General features: G+C 46.5%; 1 protein-coding gene across 2 annotated transcripts in view; it reads right to left on the reverse strand.

Annotated features, from left to right (window-relative positions):
- The window catches only part of Arhgap10 (Rho GTPase activating protein 10), a 258,556-nt gene that overhangs the window by 12,853 nt on the left and 223,915 nt on the right, over positions 1-21,788 (reverse strand). For both annotated transcript variants that reach the window (XM_031340368.1, XM_031340367.1), the window contains one exon: positions 13,195-13,354. In XM_031340368.1, coding sequence (XP_031196228.1) covers positions 13,195-13,354 — 160 coding nt within the window. The remainder of the gene's footprint in view (positions 1-13,194; positions 13,355-21,788) is intronic.

The following is a 21,788-nucleotide window of genomic DNA, read 5'->3' on the forward strand; positions in this document are numbered from 1 at the left end:
GGGGGGTCATGATCATTATGACAAGAAGAACTGCAGCACGCAGGCAGGTATAAAGCTGGGGCAGCAGCTAGGAGCTGCAAAATGGAGGCCCACAGAGAGAGACTGACACTGACCCGGTGTAGGCTTTGGAAACCTCGAATCCACCCTCAGGGACACAACCGCAACAGGGCTCACCAACTGTTCACACCACTCTCATTTAAACTTCCATAGGCTCAGTTTTGGGTGGGTTGTTACGCTCATAAATAACGGCAAAACTCAAGTCTGGAAACAGTATCCAGGAGAAATGCTAAGCCTCTTGGAGAATGGGAAACTTTGTCGAGGGGAGATCTGCGTGGCAGAAGAGAAGCTGCAACCCTATCCACTCAGGAAAGAGTGAACTAAGGCATTAAACAGGCAAACAAGTCCCTTCCACTCCACAGGTTCACACCAAGACCCCAGGCGCAGCCCGTGCTACGATTCACCTTCATCGTCTAGCTTTTCATAGCACCACCCTCCTAAAACCATAGACATGGTATTCATTATGTCATCATCCAGAGTTTGGTTCATTACTTATTATAATATGGCTTAAAATTTTAATACTTAATTCTTTCAAATACCCTACCTCCAAAATAGTGGAGAAAAATAACATCCCAGGGGAATTTCTGTTATCCCCTCCCCTTCTTTAAACAGTCTTGAAGGGGGAGGGAAAGGGCATGTGGGGCTGTTGGAGGAACGGAGGGAGGGAGACAGGACGGGAGGCAGTCTAAGAGAAAGTAATGACAGGAAACAAGGTTGAAGTACATCTTACATATTGTGGGAACTGTCATAATAAAACTTTATTTTGTGCAATTAACACATCCTGAGGGAGAGCTTCTAGGTTCTACGGAACCGCAAGCACAGCAGCTTCCCACATGGGTCCCGAGTCCTCCATATGCCTAATGAGTTAGCCATCTCTGCTCTCATCTAGTGCAGTTCTGCCCATGTTATCTGGTGGGAAATCCTTCTCCCTAGGCCTCTTTATGCCTCTGAATATCCAATCATCTGGACACCTTGGTTTTTGAGAATATCTGTAGGGAAAATGGGCTTGGGGACAGCAGAGACTGTGATTTTCTGGAGCAAAGAGCCAGCTTCATCCATCAAATAAGATTCCTGTTTCTAGATGACCTGATTCCTCTCCAATACTTCTCCAGCTATCACCTGGTCTCTGTTCTATCACCCTGTGGACCTGGGACAAGAAGTACTAATGTTCTGACTACTGTCAGTGGCTTTGGGCTGGGACTCCTGCATCTTCTACCAGGATCCACACACCTACCTGGCAGGCTAATTCAATAGTGTGCAAACACAACAAAACTTTCGACCCTCCACAGTCCTTACCCATATTATCAGCAGAAAACTGTAGGAATGGTCATCCCGGTCACCTCTGTGTATCTCATGGCTCACATGAGAACCTGGCTAAGTGTCTCTGGGTTAAATAATGAAAAGGACTGGTGATGTCAGAATAATTGAGCATCAGATGAATGTTCTATCTCTATCAAATGAAAAGTCCTTTCAACTTTAAACCTGGAAACTCTGCTTCCCACTGCTATATCTAATTCTTGCCTCCTCCTATGCTGGGCAATCACAGACCCCAACCCCCCCCTCATCCCCCCCCACACACATAGAGTCTTGTAAAGGAAGAATAAATATTCTTGCTGTGGAGAAAGAAAGCACGTCAGGCAAAGATCCTAGAGATTTTCCCAGTGGCAAACAACACACAAAATGGTGCTAGCTATCAATATGTCTACTTCCAGAGTTGAATCCTGTAACATGAAACACATTAGCACTGTGGGGCCAACTGACCTCAGCACTGGAGGCTGCCCTTTCTGCATGCTAACGGTTCTCATGTCAGAAGAGCACAAGCATTCCCAAATGGCGAGAAGGGGCTGCAGCCTTTGGAGTCGCAATGGTCCTCAGAAAACGCCACAGAATTTCTTCAGCGAGCAGATGGGTCAGCTTTGAGCACTGCTGGCAACGGAAGGCCAGGTCAGGATGCGGGACAAGAACAATTTAAAACTCACAGCAGGGAAACTGTCAAGAAATGACAGCTTTACTAGAAGTGACTACGCCCTCCACAGTCTCAGGTGCTTACTACATGTTATTAAATTCAAACTGAAAGTCTGCTCAGAAATGCGTGATTCTCACAACTTCATCTGCAAGGCCTCTGAGCAGAAGCTTACACACTAGTGCAATAGTCCCCTACTGTCTGGGAAACATACAGGCGAAGTCCTGAACAGCTGTCCCAACCAAGGGTTTGACAATGTTAATAAAGATAAAATGAAATACTGTAGATGTATAGATTATGAAAATGTCTTTGTAAAATAAATACCAGTCATTCCTCAGTGTTCCAAAGGGGGGACGCCACAGCGAGCAAACTGTTTCACGCCAAATGAGCTCTCAGCAAGGCGAAGCATGAGATAGCACAGATATCCCCATGAGGTTGCCAGAATCCATGGGGTTAGGTAGGAGTGTTTTCTGCATTTGTTAGGAAGAGTCCAACACAGACCCCATTCACTCATTACTTATGGCCAAAGAAGTACCCATCGGGGCTGACCTGGAGATACCACGGAGACTGTAACACTGCCCGCTCTCCAGAAGTGGTAAGGCAGGGCTAGGGTTAGGGTAACCATGACTGGTGCCGTGGAGCAATCTGCCCAGATCTATCACAGGGACAGAGAAGGAAGCATTGAGCATCTCTCAAATACCAATCAGGAAGGCTTCCTGGAGGATGCGAGTGAGGGGCCTTCCTCTATGTCTTCCTCATCTTTCACACCCAGGCCCTGTGACGTGTGTGTGCTAGGCCCAGCTTGTCTATGTTAGCTCGCTCAGTCTCCACCACCTTAACATTCCATGACATATGTTGGAAGACAACCTCAGAAAGGTGACAGGGATTTGCAGTCATGTCTGGGTGAGCCAATGGAGAGTATGTTCTGAGAGGCTGGAATAAGACAACAGAGGAAGGGCCAGCCATTTGAGTTCAGAGAAATCAGGAGGCAGACTCTGGGCTAAAGGCAAGGACAGCTACAAGGCATGACAAACGCATGACACCACTCGCTCTGCAGACAGAACTGAATGCCAAGGCTAGTTAGGGCTGCCATTTGCTGGCCATGGGCTTGTGAGTGGCTTCACCCCCTTAAATACACTCCCCTTTCTATCTGAAATGGAGACAGGAACGAGACGGAAGAGCACAGCTATATACTCCCAGAGGCTGTGCGTCATGGGCACATTACATCCATACGTGCCAAAGTCAGCCTCGGAACCTTACATTCTCAGAAAAAGAGTGGACAGTTAGTAGGCTGGACCAGTGTAGTTTAAATGATGTACCAGGTGGAAGGTGCAGAGAAGAGCACTGTAAGGGGAAGCAGCTGATGCCCTCGCTACTTGCTGCTACACTGCCAGTCCAGACCACCTTTCTGAAATAGCTGTAACGCTGTCACTGTTCTCACCAAAAGCCAAGGCACGTACAGCATAAATGCTAATTCCACCTTTTACAAAGACACTAGCGTTCTGTGTAAGAAGGGAGGCCAGTGGAGTAAAGATCTGGTTCTATTTTTATAACTTTTCTGTAGATATTAAACTATTCCAAAATGAAAGTTTAATCTCACAGAAGACACATACAGGTACTGCATTAACAGTCACATACTAAAATATCCAAAATCCAGAATGAAAACTTCTGCTTCATTCATCAGCAAGAAAAGATGTCTAAAGTTTATGCTGAGAAAATACCCAACATCTAGCAGACATGGCCACTGTGGTGGTAAGCATCTGCAATGAAGCAGGCTCTCAAGAACATATTGGTTTACCACAGAGATTCATTTGACTTCTTCCAAAAAGGGATTTGAAAGCCACAGTCTTCTTATCTGACTCAACACTGGCATCCCTGTGAAGAAAAAGCAGCCACAGACAAATCACAAAGGACTAAGTGTGACTGTGTTGCAATAAAACTTTATTTACAAAGCCAGTAAGCCTAGAGTGCCTGAGTAGGGCCTGAATATGACCTATAAACACCTAGGGCAATCTATGGGGCAGCTAATGCTCTCTGAGGCTATTTCCCACTGGTCCTTCTGAAGGAGGGTGCTGGCCAATCAAATTAAAGTCAATTGCAAAAACAGTAGCTTGCTCACCCTGTAGCACGAACCTGTAGGACTGCAGAGACGGGGAGAAGGCATGGAAAGCAGTCAGGCCTGCAATCTTAAGAAGGAATACAGTCGCATTTAATACTCAGTTCACAGCCTGGAAGATGCCGGACATCCCACGTGAAAGGCCACAACTATGTCTTCACATGGACTCAGAAGGCTCACTCCCGGGGCAAGCTCTCTTGGTCTCACCGTAAGAGAATCGTCTTAGAATGCCATCTTTGACCCAATCTTAGATAATGACTCCATTTCCTTCCTTCCAAATGACTGCTGTGGAGTCAGGTATGAAGGGCAAACAAGCTTGCTAGCAAAACAGAAAGAAACTGAAGCTTCATTTCAGAAAATTACAGGCTGTTAGAGATCTAAGAGTTGGAGTCCAATAGGGTCCCTGATGGGAATGTTTCCACCAGCTCAATTCCTTGTAGAAAATAGCAGCTACCTAACGGGAGGCCTGAACATACACATCGGTCACTCATCAAGCTGACTGTGACAACTGCCATTCACCAAAAAAAAAAAACCTCTGGTAGATGAGTCTGGTGGTTTCCCAGGTCTTGGCCATGTGACACCACGTGACTTTTCTCAGAGATTCCCAAACATCAAGGCTTGAGGAGGAGGCTAGAGTTGGTCCTCTGGGACTGCTGAACAACTCACCATAAGGTCAAGATCTAGGGCTGCTCCAAGGTTACAGAGCCATCTCCCCCAGCTGCTTGGTGGGCAGATTATGTAACCACAGGAACAGGAAGTTGGAGCCAAGTTTAAGAAGATCCTGTTGGAAGTGGGCGGTGGTGGTGCACGCCTTTAATCCCAGCACTTGGGAGGCAGAGGCAGGTGGATTTCTGAGTTTGAGGCCAGCCTGGTCTACAGAGTGAGTTCCAGGGCAGCCAAGGCTACACAGAAAAACCCTGTCTCGAAAAACAGGAGGGGGGTTGGGGAAGGAAGATCCTGTTGGGTCCTCAGGGTTAGTGAAATGCCAGCAGTGACTGCCTGCAACTCCCACGAGAGCAGTAAGTGGGCTTGGTAACTGCGCCGCCTTGAAAGCTTGACCCTGGAGAGGGCAGGTGTTCGCCTTTGCCTTTTATGGATAATCTTGCTAAGCTCAGTTTGCTTGACTAACTTATATAATCTTTTCTAAAACCTTCGGAAGAAGAAAGGGGTGCAAAGCCAGGCCTGTCTGGCTGCAATCAATGGTTTTCCTCAGCTGTATCCCTGCTGAGAGAGAAGGCTAATGAGGCCCCTACGTTATTTACTCTGAAGTCATAGCCAACCAACTCAGAGGCAGCAAGGAACAATAAGTCACAACAATGGCATCAAAGCAAGAGAAATCTTTAGCGATGAGAAACAATGAAAGCAAAAGGAAAACCAAAGTCAAGCGAGACTTAACTGTGAGACTTACTCGTTCTCCCGAGTCTCAGGAAGCAGAAACTCTACCCCTGTTTTCAACATGCAAACCTAAAGCTGTATGGATAGTCAACACTACAATTTAAAACTCAGAATGTGCAGTTACAGCACAACACAAAGACGTGAGTTAGATATAATACACACACACACACAAACACACACACACAGAAGACACAGTTATCAAAACCACCCTATCAAGGAACTATACAGGACAAGTTCTGGCCTCCAAGGTCTCTGTGTAGACACTCCTAGTTTGTTGATAGCCACAGATATAGGCCCTGTGACCAGCTTCAGAGCTTCACTAAACTCATGGAGGGCAAGTTACACACTCCTCAAAGAAAAGCTGCAGACGCTTCCCTCTCCCGCTCAGCCAGGTTTCCAGTCCCTCAGCCCTCCAGCCTCTTCTCGGGTGAGGTGCTAGATAATGAGTGCACCTACTAGACAGACTGAGGGCTTCGCTCCACAGGCAGTCATACTCCACAGCTGCAAGGCTTACTACTGTGGCGATGGTCTCTCTGCCAACCACAGGCATTGACACCCACCAGCTGGGTCTTCAGAATCTAGGTGGTAAAGGGCTGGCACCCACACACTGTCTGAGAGTGCCACAAGCAACCAGAGAGTTCAGACTCTAGAGTAAAGCAAATGGGGAACAGACAAACACCCTAAGTCACAGAAGGCCTAAGGGGTCAGCTGTGCCCACATCCCTGACTACGGACGCGCCAGCCTTCTTGTGTTGTGTCCTACTCTCTCTTTAAACATTAGTGTAGATCTACCTCACTGCGCTCATATAAGCATTCAGATGAAATGATTTACAAAACCACTCAGAACCCAGCTTCCTAAGAAACACAGGATGATAGCTAAGCACACCTCCACAACCCTGAACCACCAGCCTGCACTAAAGCTGAAAGGCTCAATGTCTTGCGATCCCAGTGCTCCTGGAGGTACAGAAGAGAGCTGAGCAAGCCGAGATGTAAAGGCTGCAGGGATGAGCAGAGCAGAGCAGAGCAGAGCAGAGCTCCCATCACCCAATGGGGTAACCTGATCATTCTGCACCATGCCAGCACCAGATTTTCATAGCCAGGACCAGTGTTTAACAGAAAGAAGAAAAAAAAAAATGATCTCCCTACCAGACAAAAAAGCTGCTGGACACTTAAAATGAGCAATTTATTGCCTTCAAGACCTGTCACTCTCACCTAGTATCTTTCTAAACTTATATAACATCCATGCCCTTCTTAGAAAAAAAAAAACAATCAATGAATGTTTAACTGTGACCATTAGTGCAAACGTGAAAAAGAAATCTATTTTCTATTGAAACAATGACCACAACCTTATGGTAAAATACTATGGCACCAACTAGGAACACTTGCCTGTCCGGGTCTAAGAAGGGCTGAGGCTGTCACTCAGCAGGAGAGAGTTTTCTTGGAATGTGCCAGGTGAATGGAGTGAATCCTCAGCACCGCATAAAACAAGGTAAGCAAGAAATTCAAGCAAAATAAAGTTCGAATAAGCAAAGAGTGTATAGTTGAGGCGGGCACTCAGAAGAGGCCGGAAAAGGACAGAGAGAGAGGACAAAGACTTCTGTCATATCTTCTGTCATATGTGCCAATTCTTCAGAAGTCTATTAAAAACTGATTCTTTTCTCTGAACTTCCAGTGCACCTAGTGCAACTTATTGTGGTGTATGAAACTATACATCGTATCTAAAGAGTATTTTCATATCTCCAATAAAACTGTTGAAGGTATTTGAAATGCCAAGTAGTCGTCCCCGAGGAACCTCAGACTGCCTCATTTAAAGAAAGCTTATTATTCCATTAAGAATAAAAAAGGGCAGGTTGAACCCTGTCAAGCTACAGAGAACAGGAAACTGTGGACGGCTCCGCCCTAATAAAACCCCAAATCAACTGCGGCCCCCCTCCAAGGCTCAGGAACCATCATGAGGAGAGACTGGAAAGATACTAAGAATAAGAGATAGAGGATAACTAAATGGAAATGGTGGTTCCTGGACACAACAGGGCAAATGTACAGGTGAGCTCCCTGGGATGGTGATACAAGACACAAGATGTAACCAAGACAACGTCCCAGCATGGAATGAGAGGTAAGCATCAAATCCCACCCTCAGCTGGACTACCAGCAACTTTTGGCGGCTGGAGGGAAAGGAGACTCGGTTTGCTCTAAGGATGCTGCCCTAGGTAGACCAACCACAGTCCAGTGCATGGCCGCACACCTAAGAATATACGAGCACCAAAAACTGGACTTCATGGCTTTTTGCTTGTTTGTTGTTTTAAGGAGGACATAATGTTAGATGGACAGTAAATGCAGAGTGGACCTGGCAAGAAGTGGGGGGAGGGGTATGTACGATCAAAATACACTGTACAAAATTCTCAAAGAATCAAAGTATTTTTTTTAATGGTGTGCTGGAGAGACAGCTCAACAGTTAAAAGCATGTACTATTATTTTGAGAATGTCTTACTATTCCCAACAGCCCAAACCAAGTGTTTCAGCATGCAGGAAGCATTCTTGCTCTGGGGACTTGCGAATGCCCAGAGAGAGAGAGAGTGTACTGGCTGGTTTTGTGTGTCAACTTGACACAAACTGGAGCTTCATTCCGTTGAGGAAATGTCTCCATGAGATCCAGCTGTAAAGCATTTTCTTAATTAGTGTTCAAGTTGGGGAAGGCCCAGCCCATTGTGGGTGATGCTATCCCTGGGCTGGTAGTCCTGGGTTCTATTAAGAAAGCAAGCTCAGCAAGCCAGGGGAAGCAAGCCAGTAAGTCCCTCCATGGCCTCTGCATCAGTTGCTGCCTCTAAGTTCCTGCCATGTGTGAGTTCCTGTCCTGACTTCCTTTGGTGATGAACAGCAATGTGGTAATGTAAGCTGAACAAACCCTTTCCTCCCCAAGAAGGTCATGATGTTTTGTGCAGGAATAGAAACCCTGACTAAGACAGAGAGGAACCATAGGTGCCAACACACCCAGGCAGAAAAGAGGCATCATAGGACACAGCCATCAGGAGTAGAGCAGAACATGAGTCCATGCCTTCTTATTGGCAAACTAGTGAGAAAGCAGAAAGCAATACCTGGTATTTCCTAAAAGAAATTTTCTTCTGTGCAGGGAGCCTAAAAGGATTACTTGTCAAGAGACCCAGATCCATCAATTACAATAGAAGAAAACCTGTTTAGAGAAAACTACTTTATTGGGGGGGGGGGGGGGAACTTTGGGACATTTGAAATACTTTGACCTATGATGTCATGTCCTCTGAGGAGCCCGAATTGGCAATTCTTCACTGGCAATGAAGTCACCTGTCACCTCACTGAGTGTACAGGTAAGTAATAGCTTTGGATTGACTGACTTCAGTGAATAATAACCCACAAGTCATACACATCAGCAAAAGCCCAAGAAATCTAATTCTGCCGCATTGCTTTCTACAGAGGCCGGAGCTGCATTTACCCTGCCCAGGGCAGAATCACAGCTGTTGTGGGTTTTCCTCTGTCAATCTGCCTTTCAGAGGCCAAGGATACAGCATTTCTGTAATAATGCTGCAAAGATAAGCCATTTCTGTATGTCGTTGCAAACGGGGTGACCTTATGTCAGACCCCTATGTGACCGACATGCAGCTGGGTTCCATTCTTCAGGAACTGGGATAAGCACTAGTTCTGTAGTTGAAAACCAGCCAGTACCACCTTAAGGTTTTGTGTTGCTTTTAATGCCCCCATAGAGATTCTGATTTAAAAGAAACTTGATTAGCATAGTAAGAGCCTACTTGTTGGTATTGAGACCGTAGACAAACAGCTGAGATGCATATTTTATTTACCAAAGCAGACCTGGCCTTCAGGTTCTCCCAGCATCCCACAGTCTATACCTGGCTTACCCTGCCCTCTACCCTGAACTTTCCAGCCCAGGAGCTGGGCTGCCCCTCCCCTCGAGGTTCTTCCCTAGATAATCCAGATGCCTCTCTTCTTTCTCTCTCTCTTTCTCTTCCCCCTCCCCTCTGTCTCTCTCCCTATTTGTGACTTCACTAGCCTTGTTCCTTGGGACCAGTAAACTCACCCCAGTGGTTTCCAACAAACCACTGTTTACATACATTCTAATCTGGCTTGAATCAGCTACTATGATTACATCAGCTTGAATTTCACTACTACAGTTGGCACTGCACACCTGCTATGTAGAAATGGAGATGAGAACAAAAGACAGGCAGTGACAGTGGAAACCAAATTTACAAATATAAAGAAAAATGCTAGAAAGAGGAAACACAGACTAATGCCATGAAATGCCTCAGTAAATGGGTCTTATCTTTCTGTATAAGGAAGAAGGAAGATGGACAGAAACCCAACTTAAGAGCTGGAGAGATATGTGGTGATATAGAGATGGGAATGTGGTCTTCCCAAGGAGCTTTTTATAGGGAAATAATGATTAGTGAGGGAAAGTAAAGAGTAAATATCAGGCAGACACATACATACCACTGAATGTGAATGTAAACAAAAGGCCAAACATTAACGGCCAGAGGCACCACTGTGTTAATGACAAATAAGATGATCAAGAGAGAAGGGTACATGTCGAGACTCCACATCCTGGATGTAAAGATTAAGCTAGATGCAGAAAACAGGTTGGACTATGTGCAAACATACAGAGATGTATCTAAAGGAGGAAATCCAAGTGTACAGGAGATACATGCAGGTCCCCGGGAGACCAAGAAGTATGCTGGTCTAGACCATTAAAAAAAACCCAGCATATTCTCATTAATACAAGTATGCTAAAAATGATGATTTCACACACACACAAAAAAAACGACTAGAAGCTGGGGAAGGGCCAAAGATTAAGGACTATTAAGAGGACTGACTTCTGTCTGTAGTACGGCAGGGTAACTGCCCAGCTGCATCTCAGGAGTCAGTGCAGACTCTTTGGAACCCTGCACCATGGACGCAGGAGGTGATGAACACACGGATAATCTAAGCTGACCTTATACATGCTATAGACATTCTGAAATACATACTGCACACAATAAATCCAGACAACCATTTGTGTCAATTAAAAAACATATTAATGAAACAGGAAGAATCCACTTACCTTAATCTTATTTGTCAGAGGGGCAGCCTACAATCACCTATTGCAGGATATTTGATCACATTGTGAACCCCAAGATTATGAAGGGGGGGTGGATCCTTGCTGTGGTGTGGGTCAGCCCTAGCATAAACCTTTAACCTAAGAGCTTCTGTTTATTGTAAACAAAGAATTGAGCACAAACTTTTAATCCAAGAGCTAAAGTCAACCCTAGGTCAAGAGGCTGAGAAGGTATCCTCAGACAGGAGTGAAGTAGGTAAAGAGAAGGAGGGTCTTTGAGCTGCTTGTTCCTTCTGGGATGTCATGGGTGCTTTCTCTGCCTCTCTGAGCTAGCAGATTTCCACACCAGTGCCTGGCTCCTGCGTCTTCCTTGGTAAAACTGAACAGTTGGAGTGTGTGTGTGTGTGTGTGTACGTACACGCGTGCATGCGCATGTGTGTGGGTGCATGTGTGTGTGTGTGCGCGTGTGCACGTATGTGCGTGTATGAGTGTGTGTGCGTGTGTGTGTGTCTGTCTGTCTGTCTGTGCACACGTGCGCGCATATGAATACATGCAGGCATGCCTACATGTACACATGTGAAAAACAAGTTAGGGGTTGTTCCTCAGGACAGGTGTTGTTCTTCCTTGTCTTCTGAGCCTCTCATGAGCGATTAAGCCTGGCTGCCTGGCCAGCAAGTCCTGCGTTTCTTTCTCCCTGTCTGTGCATGCAGTACCTAGCTTTTTTTTTTTTTTATGTAATTCTTCTGGGGACTGAACTCAGGTCCTTACACTTACACAGCAAAAAATATTTTACCAACTGAGCCATCTCCCCAGACCAAGTAAACCCTTTCGCACATACACTAGACTCTCATACAGATCTATTTAATGTACAACATAAGAAGAAAAGCAGCTCAGGACCCTGAGTAGAATGTGCTTCAATTACAACACAGCCCTTCCCTGCCTGCTTCCGCCGCTCTCCAACCCTCCCACTTCAGCTCTCAAGGCTGGAGTACTTTACATGACATTTTCAAATGTGTATGAATGGGAAGCTGGGAAATTCACTCCCCGTTTAATCTGAGGAAACATATCATGCTCTCCTCGTGTTGGGCCCAAATGTGTTGTGAGTTGAGCAACGGCTATCCCATGCCTCGTAATGTCACTCTCCTGCAGAACCACGGTGGAAGAGCGATGGCTAACTAAACTTTACTCCACTGACTTGGATTTGCATTTACTGAAGTATCTAGGGATCTGGACTTCACTAAAGAGTGCAGAGACTAATTTCAACCCCAGGGCAGCCAGGACTAGACGCTGGGTACCACAGCAACATAAAAGGGGCTTTACTGCTGATACACAGTTAAAGGAGACAAGCATATTCCAGTCCTCATGATTTAAGTCCACAATATATAATCTTCAGCACAGAAAATTAAAATCACCTTGGGAGCTTGATTGTGTACACTGCTGCGTGCGCGCGCACACACACACACACACACACACACACACAGAGAGACACCTCTAGAGAATGAATATGCAAACTTGGGAGTTTGAATGTGTAAACTGCTGCACACATCCATACACACACACACACACACACACACACACACACACACACACACACACACACACATACCTCTAGAGAATGAATATGCAAACTTGGGAGTTTCACTCTGATTTCAGGTCAGCTTTTCAACACTAAAGATCATCCCAGAATTTCAGCATGCCGAATTTCTCCCAGCCTCTCTTAATACTTAATAAGATCATAATGATTTCATATGAATCCAGCTGAGGCTATAAAAAGCCAAGTAATGTGAAGAACGTACTCCAATCCATTTAAAGTCCCAAGAATGCCCAGCTAGGGTCAGATGACATCATTATCTATAATCTATTTTAAGCAATTTTTAGTTTAAAAAATTTTAGTGCTCTCTGGGTAAATTATAAATACATTTTGGATGTAATTTGATTGACTAATCAAGTAAGGTCTTATAATTATTCATAAATCTGTTTTGTCCCCTCGGAACCGTCAGATGTTCTCTGCAGGGTCAGTATCCCCCTGCCTTACCACGACTCCTCAGGCTCATCAGCACGGTTAAGAGAAAACCCCATGCAATCAAACAAGCTCAAGGCTTTCTGTCTGGATTAGTATCACTTGTTCCAGTAGACCTGAGTTGATGATGTAGACAAGGAGGTAAGGTCAGGTATCGGTCACCAAGTCTCCATTAGGCAAGATGCTATGACGTCAAACAGAACGTGAACCTAATAATAACCAAGAACTAGCCTATCTGAGCCAGCACTCTAGGTCAGTCTCCAGAGAGAGCCCATGTGGTGCACACACCCCCTTCTGTGTTTACAGAACTAGTGTGGAGCTCTGCTGAGAAGGGGGAGGACACTTCCTTCTCATGGCCCCAAACTACCACAACCTGAACTCTGGAAGCCACACCCGTCCCCTTCCAGCCAGGAAACAGAAAGGCATGTTCAACAAAGATTTTGCCTTGCCACCTCCCTTGGGCAGCTGGCCAATCAGGCTTGGTCCTGGGATTTAATGACTTGAGTGGTTGCTGGCCAAACAGTGATGACTTTCTTTCTGTCACCACCACACCAGAGCACAGCAACTTACGTGGTAGCGGTGGCATCTCCACAGTTCCCTCCGTCTGCGGCCAGGTGGTTTCGTTCTGGTCCAGGAGACCCATGGGCAGCTGAAGTTGTGGGAGGCGGTGTGGACAGCGAGTCCTGACTGCTGCTGGGGGGATCATCCTTGAGAGGGCTGGGACTGTCCCCTAGAGAGAAAAGGCATTGGAGTTCAAACCATCCAAAAACAAAGAAATAACTCAGTCTTATTATTTTCAAAATTACATTTCCAATTCAGCCTGGGAGCGTGTGGATACTTTTGAAGGTTTACATCTGTGGATTTGCTTTTTGTTTCGTTTGAAAACAAAACAAAACAAAACAAAACAAAGACTCAGAGCTGTTACAGTGTGGATATCGAATGTTCCCAAATAGCCATCAGTTTCCAGCCTGGGAAAAGTGGCAGGGACCCTGAGAAGTGCAACCTTCTGAAAGCTTACTTGGTCTTTAAAGGGGGCAATGGGACCTCCAGCCTTCTTCTTGCCTCCTTAGCAGCCAGGAGGTAACAGCTATCTCTACCACATGTGCCTTATTGCTGCCTGCCCCACCCCCAAGCCAATCAGTCATGAAAGGGGACCGATCAGTCATGATTTAAGACTCCTAAACTGTGAATCTTCTCTTTGGGTAAGCTGGTTTATCATAGGTGTTTATTGTAGTAACAGAAAGCCAACTACACACAGATGGTACCCCATGAAGAGTGAAGACAGTAACCAGTCAGACCGAGCTGGAAACAAGCACCCTTCATGTAGCCACAATGGATGCTTAGCCTACCAAGATCCCAGATCCAAGCCAATGACAAGGTCAGGACAGCCCAGAGTAGCACACAGCCATCAGAGCCCGTCCCTGTTGCTCTCATCACCTGTGCATTCCTTCACGCTGGGTGCATAGTAAAAGGGACGTTAAGGGACATCAGCGGCTAATGGTCCAACTTATCAATATTCCAGACATGAAGGAGTTCCCACTTGCCCGTGAACACTGAAGGGATAGCACTGAACGGGATCCTGAAGTAACTGCAGGGGATGAATGTAAACCACAACTAAGGCGCAGGTCCTTAATGAGGTGTGTGATTTATACCATCTTACAGACTATGTTTATTATCCGTTGTATATATTATCAGCTTGTGTAGAAAATGGAAAATGCAGAAAAGAGCTTCCGCTGTTTCCCTCAGCTGGCCTTCTCACTTACACGATGCTTCCAGTTTCTTCTATAAACACACTGGAATGGCACCATGCAGACTCCTGCCCTTTCTGCCCAAAGCCCCCCAGGTGACTTGCCAAGGAAGCAGTCCTATGGAAACATCACTAAGTTGGCCTTGATTTTCCTGGTGATGGGTCATAACAACTGCCCAATGCTGCCACAGCAGCAAATGGAGGGCCACAGCTCAATCCAAAAGCTCCAAGTGTCCTGAACCCACACGGTATCCCATCCTGGGGCCGAGGTACATTGTGCACACAAATGCCAGAGTTGGAAGAGAACTCTCTCTCAGAAAACCAGCTCAGAAAAACCACAATCCTCCCCAAATGAAGCACAAGACAAATCCTGGGCCCTGGGTAGGCTAGCTCTTGGGATGTTAGAATTGAAAAGCGAGTGCAGAAATAAATCTTACTGACTCCTGACTCAGAGTTAAGACTAAGTTAGTGCATCTTTGAAAAGAGATTGGAGAAGCTAGATTAGGGCAGTGAGCATCAGAAATAATAGACTGGGTAGAGATCTCTTGGGAGACACTGGGTTTCCAGTGTGTTTACAAAAGCTGGGAGCATAGGAACAAGTTGAGGGAACGAGTTCCAGGAGTAACCATCCTTAGAGCTCTGCAGAGAAAGTGGGGCACACTAGACTGAGCAGGTCCTCTCCCTGGGCGGCACCTCCTTGCAAAGTCTTGTCCTGTCCTCCACACAAATTCTAGAATATTGCTTTTTTCCCCTTTTAGCTAAGTCACCTTTTTGATAACCCCTCCGCACAATCACATAACTGGAGAAATTCAGTCCCGACATTAGGACCAACTTAAGAGGCAAGGGAACCAAAATCTACAGTTAGAACACAGTTTCCATTCTTTTTAGAATGGAGTTCCCTGTGAAACTACCTCTTCCTGTGCTTAGGAAGCTCAACTCCAGTTCTCTTCTGCACGCGAGCACACATCTATGTCCTGAGCTACCACTCTAAAGAGCTGAGAGGGACTTGGCTGGCCACGGTGCTGCGCAGCTACATCAGCACTCCAGGTGCTTGGAGGCCAAGAATTCATGGAGATAGCCAACCTGGGCTACGTACACAGTGAGTTCACATTGGCCTGGACTACAGACAATACCAGAACTAGGAGGCAACAGTTTCTATGGCTTGTATGTGAAGTTCCTTGTCCTGCAAGTACATTTGTGTGCTGGAAGCTGTCTTGAAAGGTTATGGAACCTTTAAGAGGGAAGCCTTGCTGGAGGAACAGCCTGGCTGGTGCTTGCTCTTGAGGTTTTATGGTCTGGCTTACTTCCTTTCCTATCCTTACTTTCTGATGGGGATACAATGAATCTAAGGGGGGGCTCCCACCACCTGGTGTTTCACGCCACCAGGATGGACTGTGCGTATCCCTTCAAACTCTAAGTCTACAAAACTACTCACCTCACCCCACCCCTTAATTGGCTTCTTGACAGGGGTCTGGCTACAGCAAAGATAAAAAAGTGCCCTCAGCACAACTGACCTTCAGGACAGCTACCAACATGAGCTCAGCTACAAGAACCCAAGTCTGCAGCTCCTGGACACATGCGGTTGGGTTTCCTGGCTTCAGGAGGTCAAGGATGCCTAGATTGCCACTCCTCCAGTGTCATTCATTATCACCTGGGCATTGCCTAACACAGCAAAAGTGGCTGTGGAGGGAGGGTCTGAGACCGGCCTCCTCCTGACTCCTTCCTACCAGGGAAAGGGCTGTGGGGAGAAGCAGGTTCGAGGAACCTGAGAGCAGAGGTCTGACTTTAAGAGCTGCCTGGGGGTGTCTTCCCCGCCAGGTACAGAAGTTCATTACATTGCCTCTGACCCTTTTCCCAGGCAGATGACAGCACAGACTGTCTTCCAGAGTGCTGAACCACATTCTCTTAAGAGACCTGTCTTCCTGCCTGCCAAACACTGGCAATCTGAGCCCTCAGGTGAGAAGAACATGGTGGAAGGGAATGTCTGCAGGCTGATCAAACGAAGACACCTCGCTCCACTTTTCCAGCCTGTACCATCCCTCCCCCGTCCTGTTCAGGAATAAGTCTGTCTACTGGACAAAAAAAAAAAAAAAAAAAAAAAAAAAAAAAAAAAATCACTGTATACTGGAAAAACCTGAATCACAACCATTAAGTACATCAACAGTCAGGCTTATAGCCATTTCCCAAACTTCTGTTCACAATTTCTCCTAGTAGTGTGGCTTGTCAATATATTTGTATGTGGAAGATGGAGGCCCGCAGCAGGTGGGCTTTTTCCCCTTTGAGACTGGGTCTCTCACTGGCCTGAAATTCAATAAACAGTCTATGCTGGAAGGCCAGGGGAATCCACCTGTCTATGCTTGTCCTGTCCTGGAATTACAAGCATATGCCAGCATGCCCAGATTGTGTTCTGGGATGGAATCAGATCATTGTGTTTGCAAGTAGTTAAGTTATCGAGTTCTCACCTAAGCCTGTGTATTCAGTGATTTCTAAAGTCTGAGCTTTACATCTTGTGAGATTAATTTATAATTGAGAACCAGAACCAGACAACTTATTATTCATTTGTTATGAGTGGAACCTGGGTCCAGTGCATGCCATGTGAGCTCTCTACCACAGAGCCCCAGCCCCAGCCCCCACCCTGTGAGCACTCTATCACAGGGCCCCAGCCCCAGCCTGGCTCTGATCATTTTCATATCTTACTTCTTTTAGTAAGGCAACCTCCACCCTCAGGTGCCAGCCACCCTTTTGTGAGCATCTACAAGCAGTCCTATGAATAAAAAGAGCAAAAACGACACTAGCAGACTTCTGTTTTGAACAGTCACCAAAACAAGACAACAGGTAACACCCAACTCAAACCTAACCTCCACCAAACACTTGCCAACCCCTGTCTGTACACTCTCCTCTCAACTAAAGCAGCATCAGTTTGGCATTTTGCTGCCACACAACGGTTTCACAACCTAGCCTCGCCTGCCACTCAACTCCCATCATACATGTTTTGAGGGTGGAAACCATGTCTCCGGCTTGGTAACTCTTTACAAGCAGTGTGTTGCCGGACAAAAATCGAGAGACTTGAGGTAATGCAACTGGCTCTCTGCCACAAGAAAGCTCACGGACACGAAAGCAGCCTCCGAGACTGAGCGGAGGCTGGGGGAATCTAAAATTTTCAATGTATTCTCACAAGGCTGGCTAGCAGTTGCTCCTTCTCACGCCTCCCTTCCCAACCACAAACATCTCCGATTTCCTGCCCCTCTGGCTACTCACCAGGCACGTTATGGACAAAACTTTGCAGTTAAAACATCGGTCCCGGGCTGGAGAGATGGCTCAGCCGTTAAAGGCTAGGCTCACAACCAAAAAAAAAAAAAAACATCAGTCCCCAGCCCAAAGGTGCTCACATTTAACACAGGAGACAGCTGATAATAAACAGAGCAAAAGGTGGCATTTGCATAATGGGACTCTCTCAAGGAGCTTTGAGACTCGGGAATAATGAGTTTTAAAACCTGACAGTGGGAGGGCTGGAAGACATGTGGGAGACATGCAACAGAATAAGGAGAAATTACTGCCAGACTCGGGAGAACGACGGAGGCTCTGAAGAGAAACAGCAGAGCTGAAAGACAGGTGAGAGCCTGGCAGCTTTCAGAGCTGTTAAGTCTTTGCATTGGGCTGGAGAGTGGGTACGGGAAGGAACACAGGACCTTGGCCACACTAGGGCATCTGAATCCACCTGCAAAGATGCCACTGCAGGGATGGCAGGCAGTAAGTAAGTGATCCTGAGATTGGAGCCAGGAGACTTTCAGGCCCTGCAGTCAGCCGAACTCAGTAAAGACAGGGGAGGGTGAAGGAAAGTGACTCGCAGATGTACTAAAAAAAGGAGAGACAGAAAGGTGTGCCAGAGGAACGTGGTGCATTTCATTAGTTGAATTTGTTGTTGTTTTTCTTGAAGGACCGAGCTGGAGTCTTAGGGGCTGGGCAAGGGCTCTAGCAGCAAGTGTCTTAGTCAGGGTTACTATTGCTGTGGTGCAACACCATTACCAAAGCATCGTGGGGGAGAAAGGGATTATTTGCCTTACACTTCAACATAAATTCACCATTAAAAAAAAAAAAAAACTCAGAACAGGACCTCAAGCAGGGCAGAACCTGGAGACAGGAAGAGATGCAGAGGCCACGGAGGGTGCTGCTTATAGGCTTGCTCAGGCTGCTTTCTTAGAGAACCTGGCACCACCAGCCCAAGAATGGCAACACCCACGACGGGCTGGGCCCTCCCTGCTGTCAATCACTAATTAAGAAGATAACCTACCAACAGGTTTGCCTGCAGCCCGATCTTAGAGAGAGGCATTTCTCTACTGACTTCAGTCTATGTCAAGGTGACATAAAGCTATCCAGCACACCAAGTGACAGTCCCAAGAGTGATTTGCTCGTGAGCTTGAGCACGTGAGCAATACTTTTCTTTCATAATCAACACAACAGAGACTGGCAGCAAACTAGACCACGTTCTACTGCAGCCAGTAACTGACTGACGTTAACTGTGATATTCTGGAAGGCTCTTCCTCCTGCTTTCCTGTACCAGTGACAGTGTGCTGTTCTCTCCATTCACCATCACTTCGTTGCACCTCAGCAGCATCCCCCTTGTGTGTGTGTAGGAGCAGGGCTTCACACTGCCCTGCCCGCCCCCATCACTGATGTCATCTTTCACTGCCTCCCTCCCCTTCCTAATAGTACAGAAATCAGACTGCTCCCTGAGTCCCTTCTTAGCTCTTGCTCCTCTCAGCCTTGATGTGGTCATGACACAGATCCCACAAAGCCTCTACAGCTCAGCAACTGCTGGGAACGGGTTCTCTGCAGGAGCAGGGCGCTCCATGGGCTGCTCCTCATACTTCAATAGTAACCAAGTTGGGGGGTGGGGGGCGGATATGTAACTTACCCTTGGGATTTAATTTACGCCAACCTCACAGTGGCTCATCTGGTTAGTTCCCAGAGAGCTGTAGGCTGCCACTGTGGGGCCCAAGTTTAGGTCAGGAGGACCTCAGAGATGTCTGTCAAGTGGCTAATCTCCAGGATCAGAAACCTTGGCTGAGAACTAAGTAACTGTATCCACAAGGACACAGTTACACTTCTTACAAAGCTAACCAGGGATTTTTCTAGCCAAGAAATTTCATATGGAAATCTTCCTCTCTCCCACATACGCCTAGAGACAACAAGAAGATGAAGACACAAATGTTGAGGATTTGGTCTAATGCTTGCGTTATGCTAATTAGGTCCCTCAAACTGCAGGAGAACTTATAAGACAACTTATTAGGGTCCCTACCCCCCAGCTGATTTTGATTGGTAAATAAAGTTGCCAGCAGCCAACAGCTGGGCAGGGAGATAGAGGATCCTCCTTCCTCCCTCCCCCCACCCCCAAGGGACTGAGGGAGGAGGAAGGAGATAGCTGCCACGCCAGGAAAGGAGTAGCTAACATACCTGAGAAGTGCAGGACATAGACACAGCCAATAGTTAAGAGCCAGGGATCATGGCTCGGGAGGGCTGCAGATCTGGGTCGGGGCAGCCAAGATGGAATATAGGCTTTAGTAAGTGATGAGGTGGAATTATTGGAAAGTACATCAGCCATGTGGAGGTTTGTAAGTGGCAAGACTGTGTGTGTGTGTGTGTGTGTGTGTGTGTGTGTGTGTGTGTGTCTTTCATTCTGGAACCCAGAACATTGGGGTGGATATTGAGGAATTGCACTGCAGGGGTCGATTTGAGTAGCATTAATTGGAAAATACCACACACACACACACACACACGTGTTTACCCATCCACTGTCTCTGTGCAACAGAGACAGAAAGGAAATATTCAGGGGTCAGTACCCAGAAGACCAGACAGTACTCAGATCCTGTGGTTTCTCAGGACCCTGATCCACCAGGCCCTGGGCAGTATGAAGCACTCCGCACTACATTCAAACAAAAACTCTACAGTACATCCACTCACCCAAGGCACTGGATTTGAACATCTACCTTTCTGTTAGCTGTGTGCCAGCAAAGCTTAGTTCTAAGAGAAGCATGTAGGGAAGGAAACTTGGAATCACCAGCCCCAGGGAGGGAAGAAACGCAAAGAAGGGAGAGAACGCGGATCTAATGCATGCTTGCCAGCACACTCACAGCACCCTCCTCCTTCACAAAGAATTGCGAGCTTGAACTTGTAAGAACAAAAGGGAAATTAAGATAGTGTTATGCTCTGAATATAGAATATGCTTTTACAGGTGGGTTTTGAAAACCTGGTGCCCAGCTAGTGGCAGTATTCTGGGGAAGTTCTCAGAATGTTAGGAAAGAGAGCCTGGCTGGAAGACTTCGTCCTAACTGGGACAGGACTTCTGGGACTAGCTCTGACCTCTCGCTCACTTCCTGCTTCTTGGCTCCCTGTGGTATCAGTAGCTGGCTTTTGCTGGAGGCTTCCTCCACCATTATGATCTGCCCAGGTGGACAGGGCCAATCAACTAAGGGCTGGGCCCTTTGAAACCATGAGCCAAAATACCTAACCTTCCCTTGCTTTTGTAGGTACTGGGCACAGCTGAGCAGGAGTGACTACAGTGAGCATACCCAGAAAAGATGAGAAGTCAGTGATTTAGAGACGCACAATACAGACAACAGAAATAGAACCATTAACATCTAGGTTGTAGGAGAAGAAACAAACTGGGAGGAAGAGACTTAAAGCAGTAAGGGCAGCAAATGGAAGGATAAGGAAAGTTATGAACGTAAGGCACCACTATATAATTCACGAATGCCAGATATGCAGGGTGTGGTGGTGCACCTCTAATCCTAGCACTTGGGAGGCTGAAGCAGGCTGATCTTCATGAATTCGAGGCCAGACTGGTCTACACAAAGTGAGTCCATGACATCCAGGCCTCTGTTACACAGAGAAACTGTGTGTCAAAAACCAGTGTGTGTGTGTGTGTGTGTGCGCGCGCGCGCGCGTGTGTATAATTTATATGTTTATATGTGTGTGTGTGTATATATATATCAGATACAAAAAACAAAACATATGCAAACATGAAGAACACATCATGTAAAAGTCAGTCTAACACAAGAATTCGAAACAGCAATGAGATCAGAACAGAATCCAGCAAGCCTTCAAAGGATCAAAGGAAAAAGAATGCTGCCATTTAAAATGTAAGTGGCATTTTAAGGCTGTAAAAGGGGGACATTAAAAAATCCCTAAAGGACTGACATCGAAAGTACTAGTCTGCTATTCTCATAGAAAGATGCTTTCAACGTTTTATCAAGAGAAGCAACAGAGGGTTAGTAAAGTGTACTTCTGCCATTAATAAAGGGAATGAGGAGGCAATGAGACTCAAGCTCTAGGAAGCCACCAGCAAAGGTGGGAAAACGAGAGGAAGCTGGGACTCTCTGCCTGGCTGGCTGTGGAAGCTGGGACTCTCTGCCTGGCT

The sequence above is a fragment of the Mastomys coucha genome, unplaced genomic scaffold (genome assembly GCF_008632895.1).
Source record: "Mastomys coucha isolate ucsf_1 unplaced genomic scaffold, UCSF_Mcou_1 pScaffold22, whole genome shotgun sequence".
Lineage (NCBI taxonomy): Eukaryota > Metazoa > Chordata > Mammalia > Rodentia > Muridae > Mastomys > Mastomys coucha.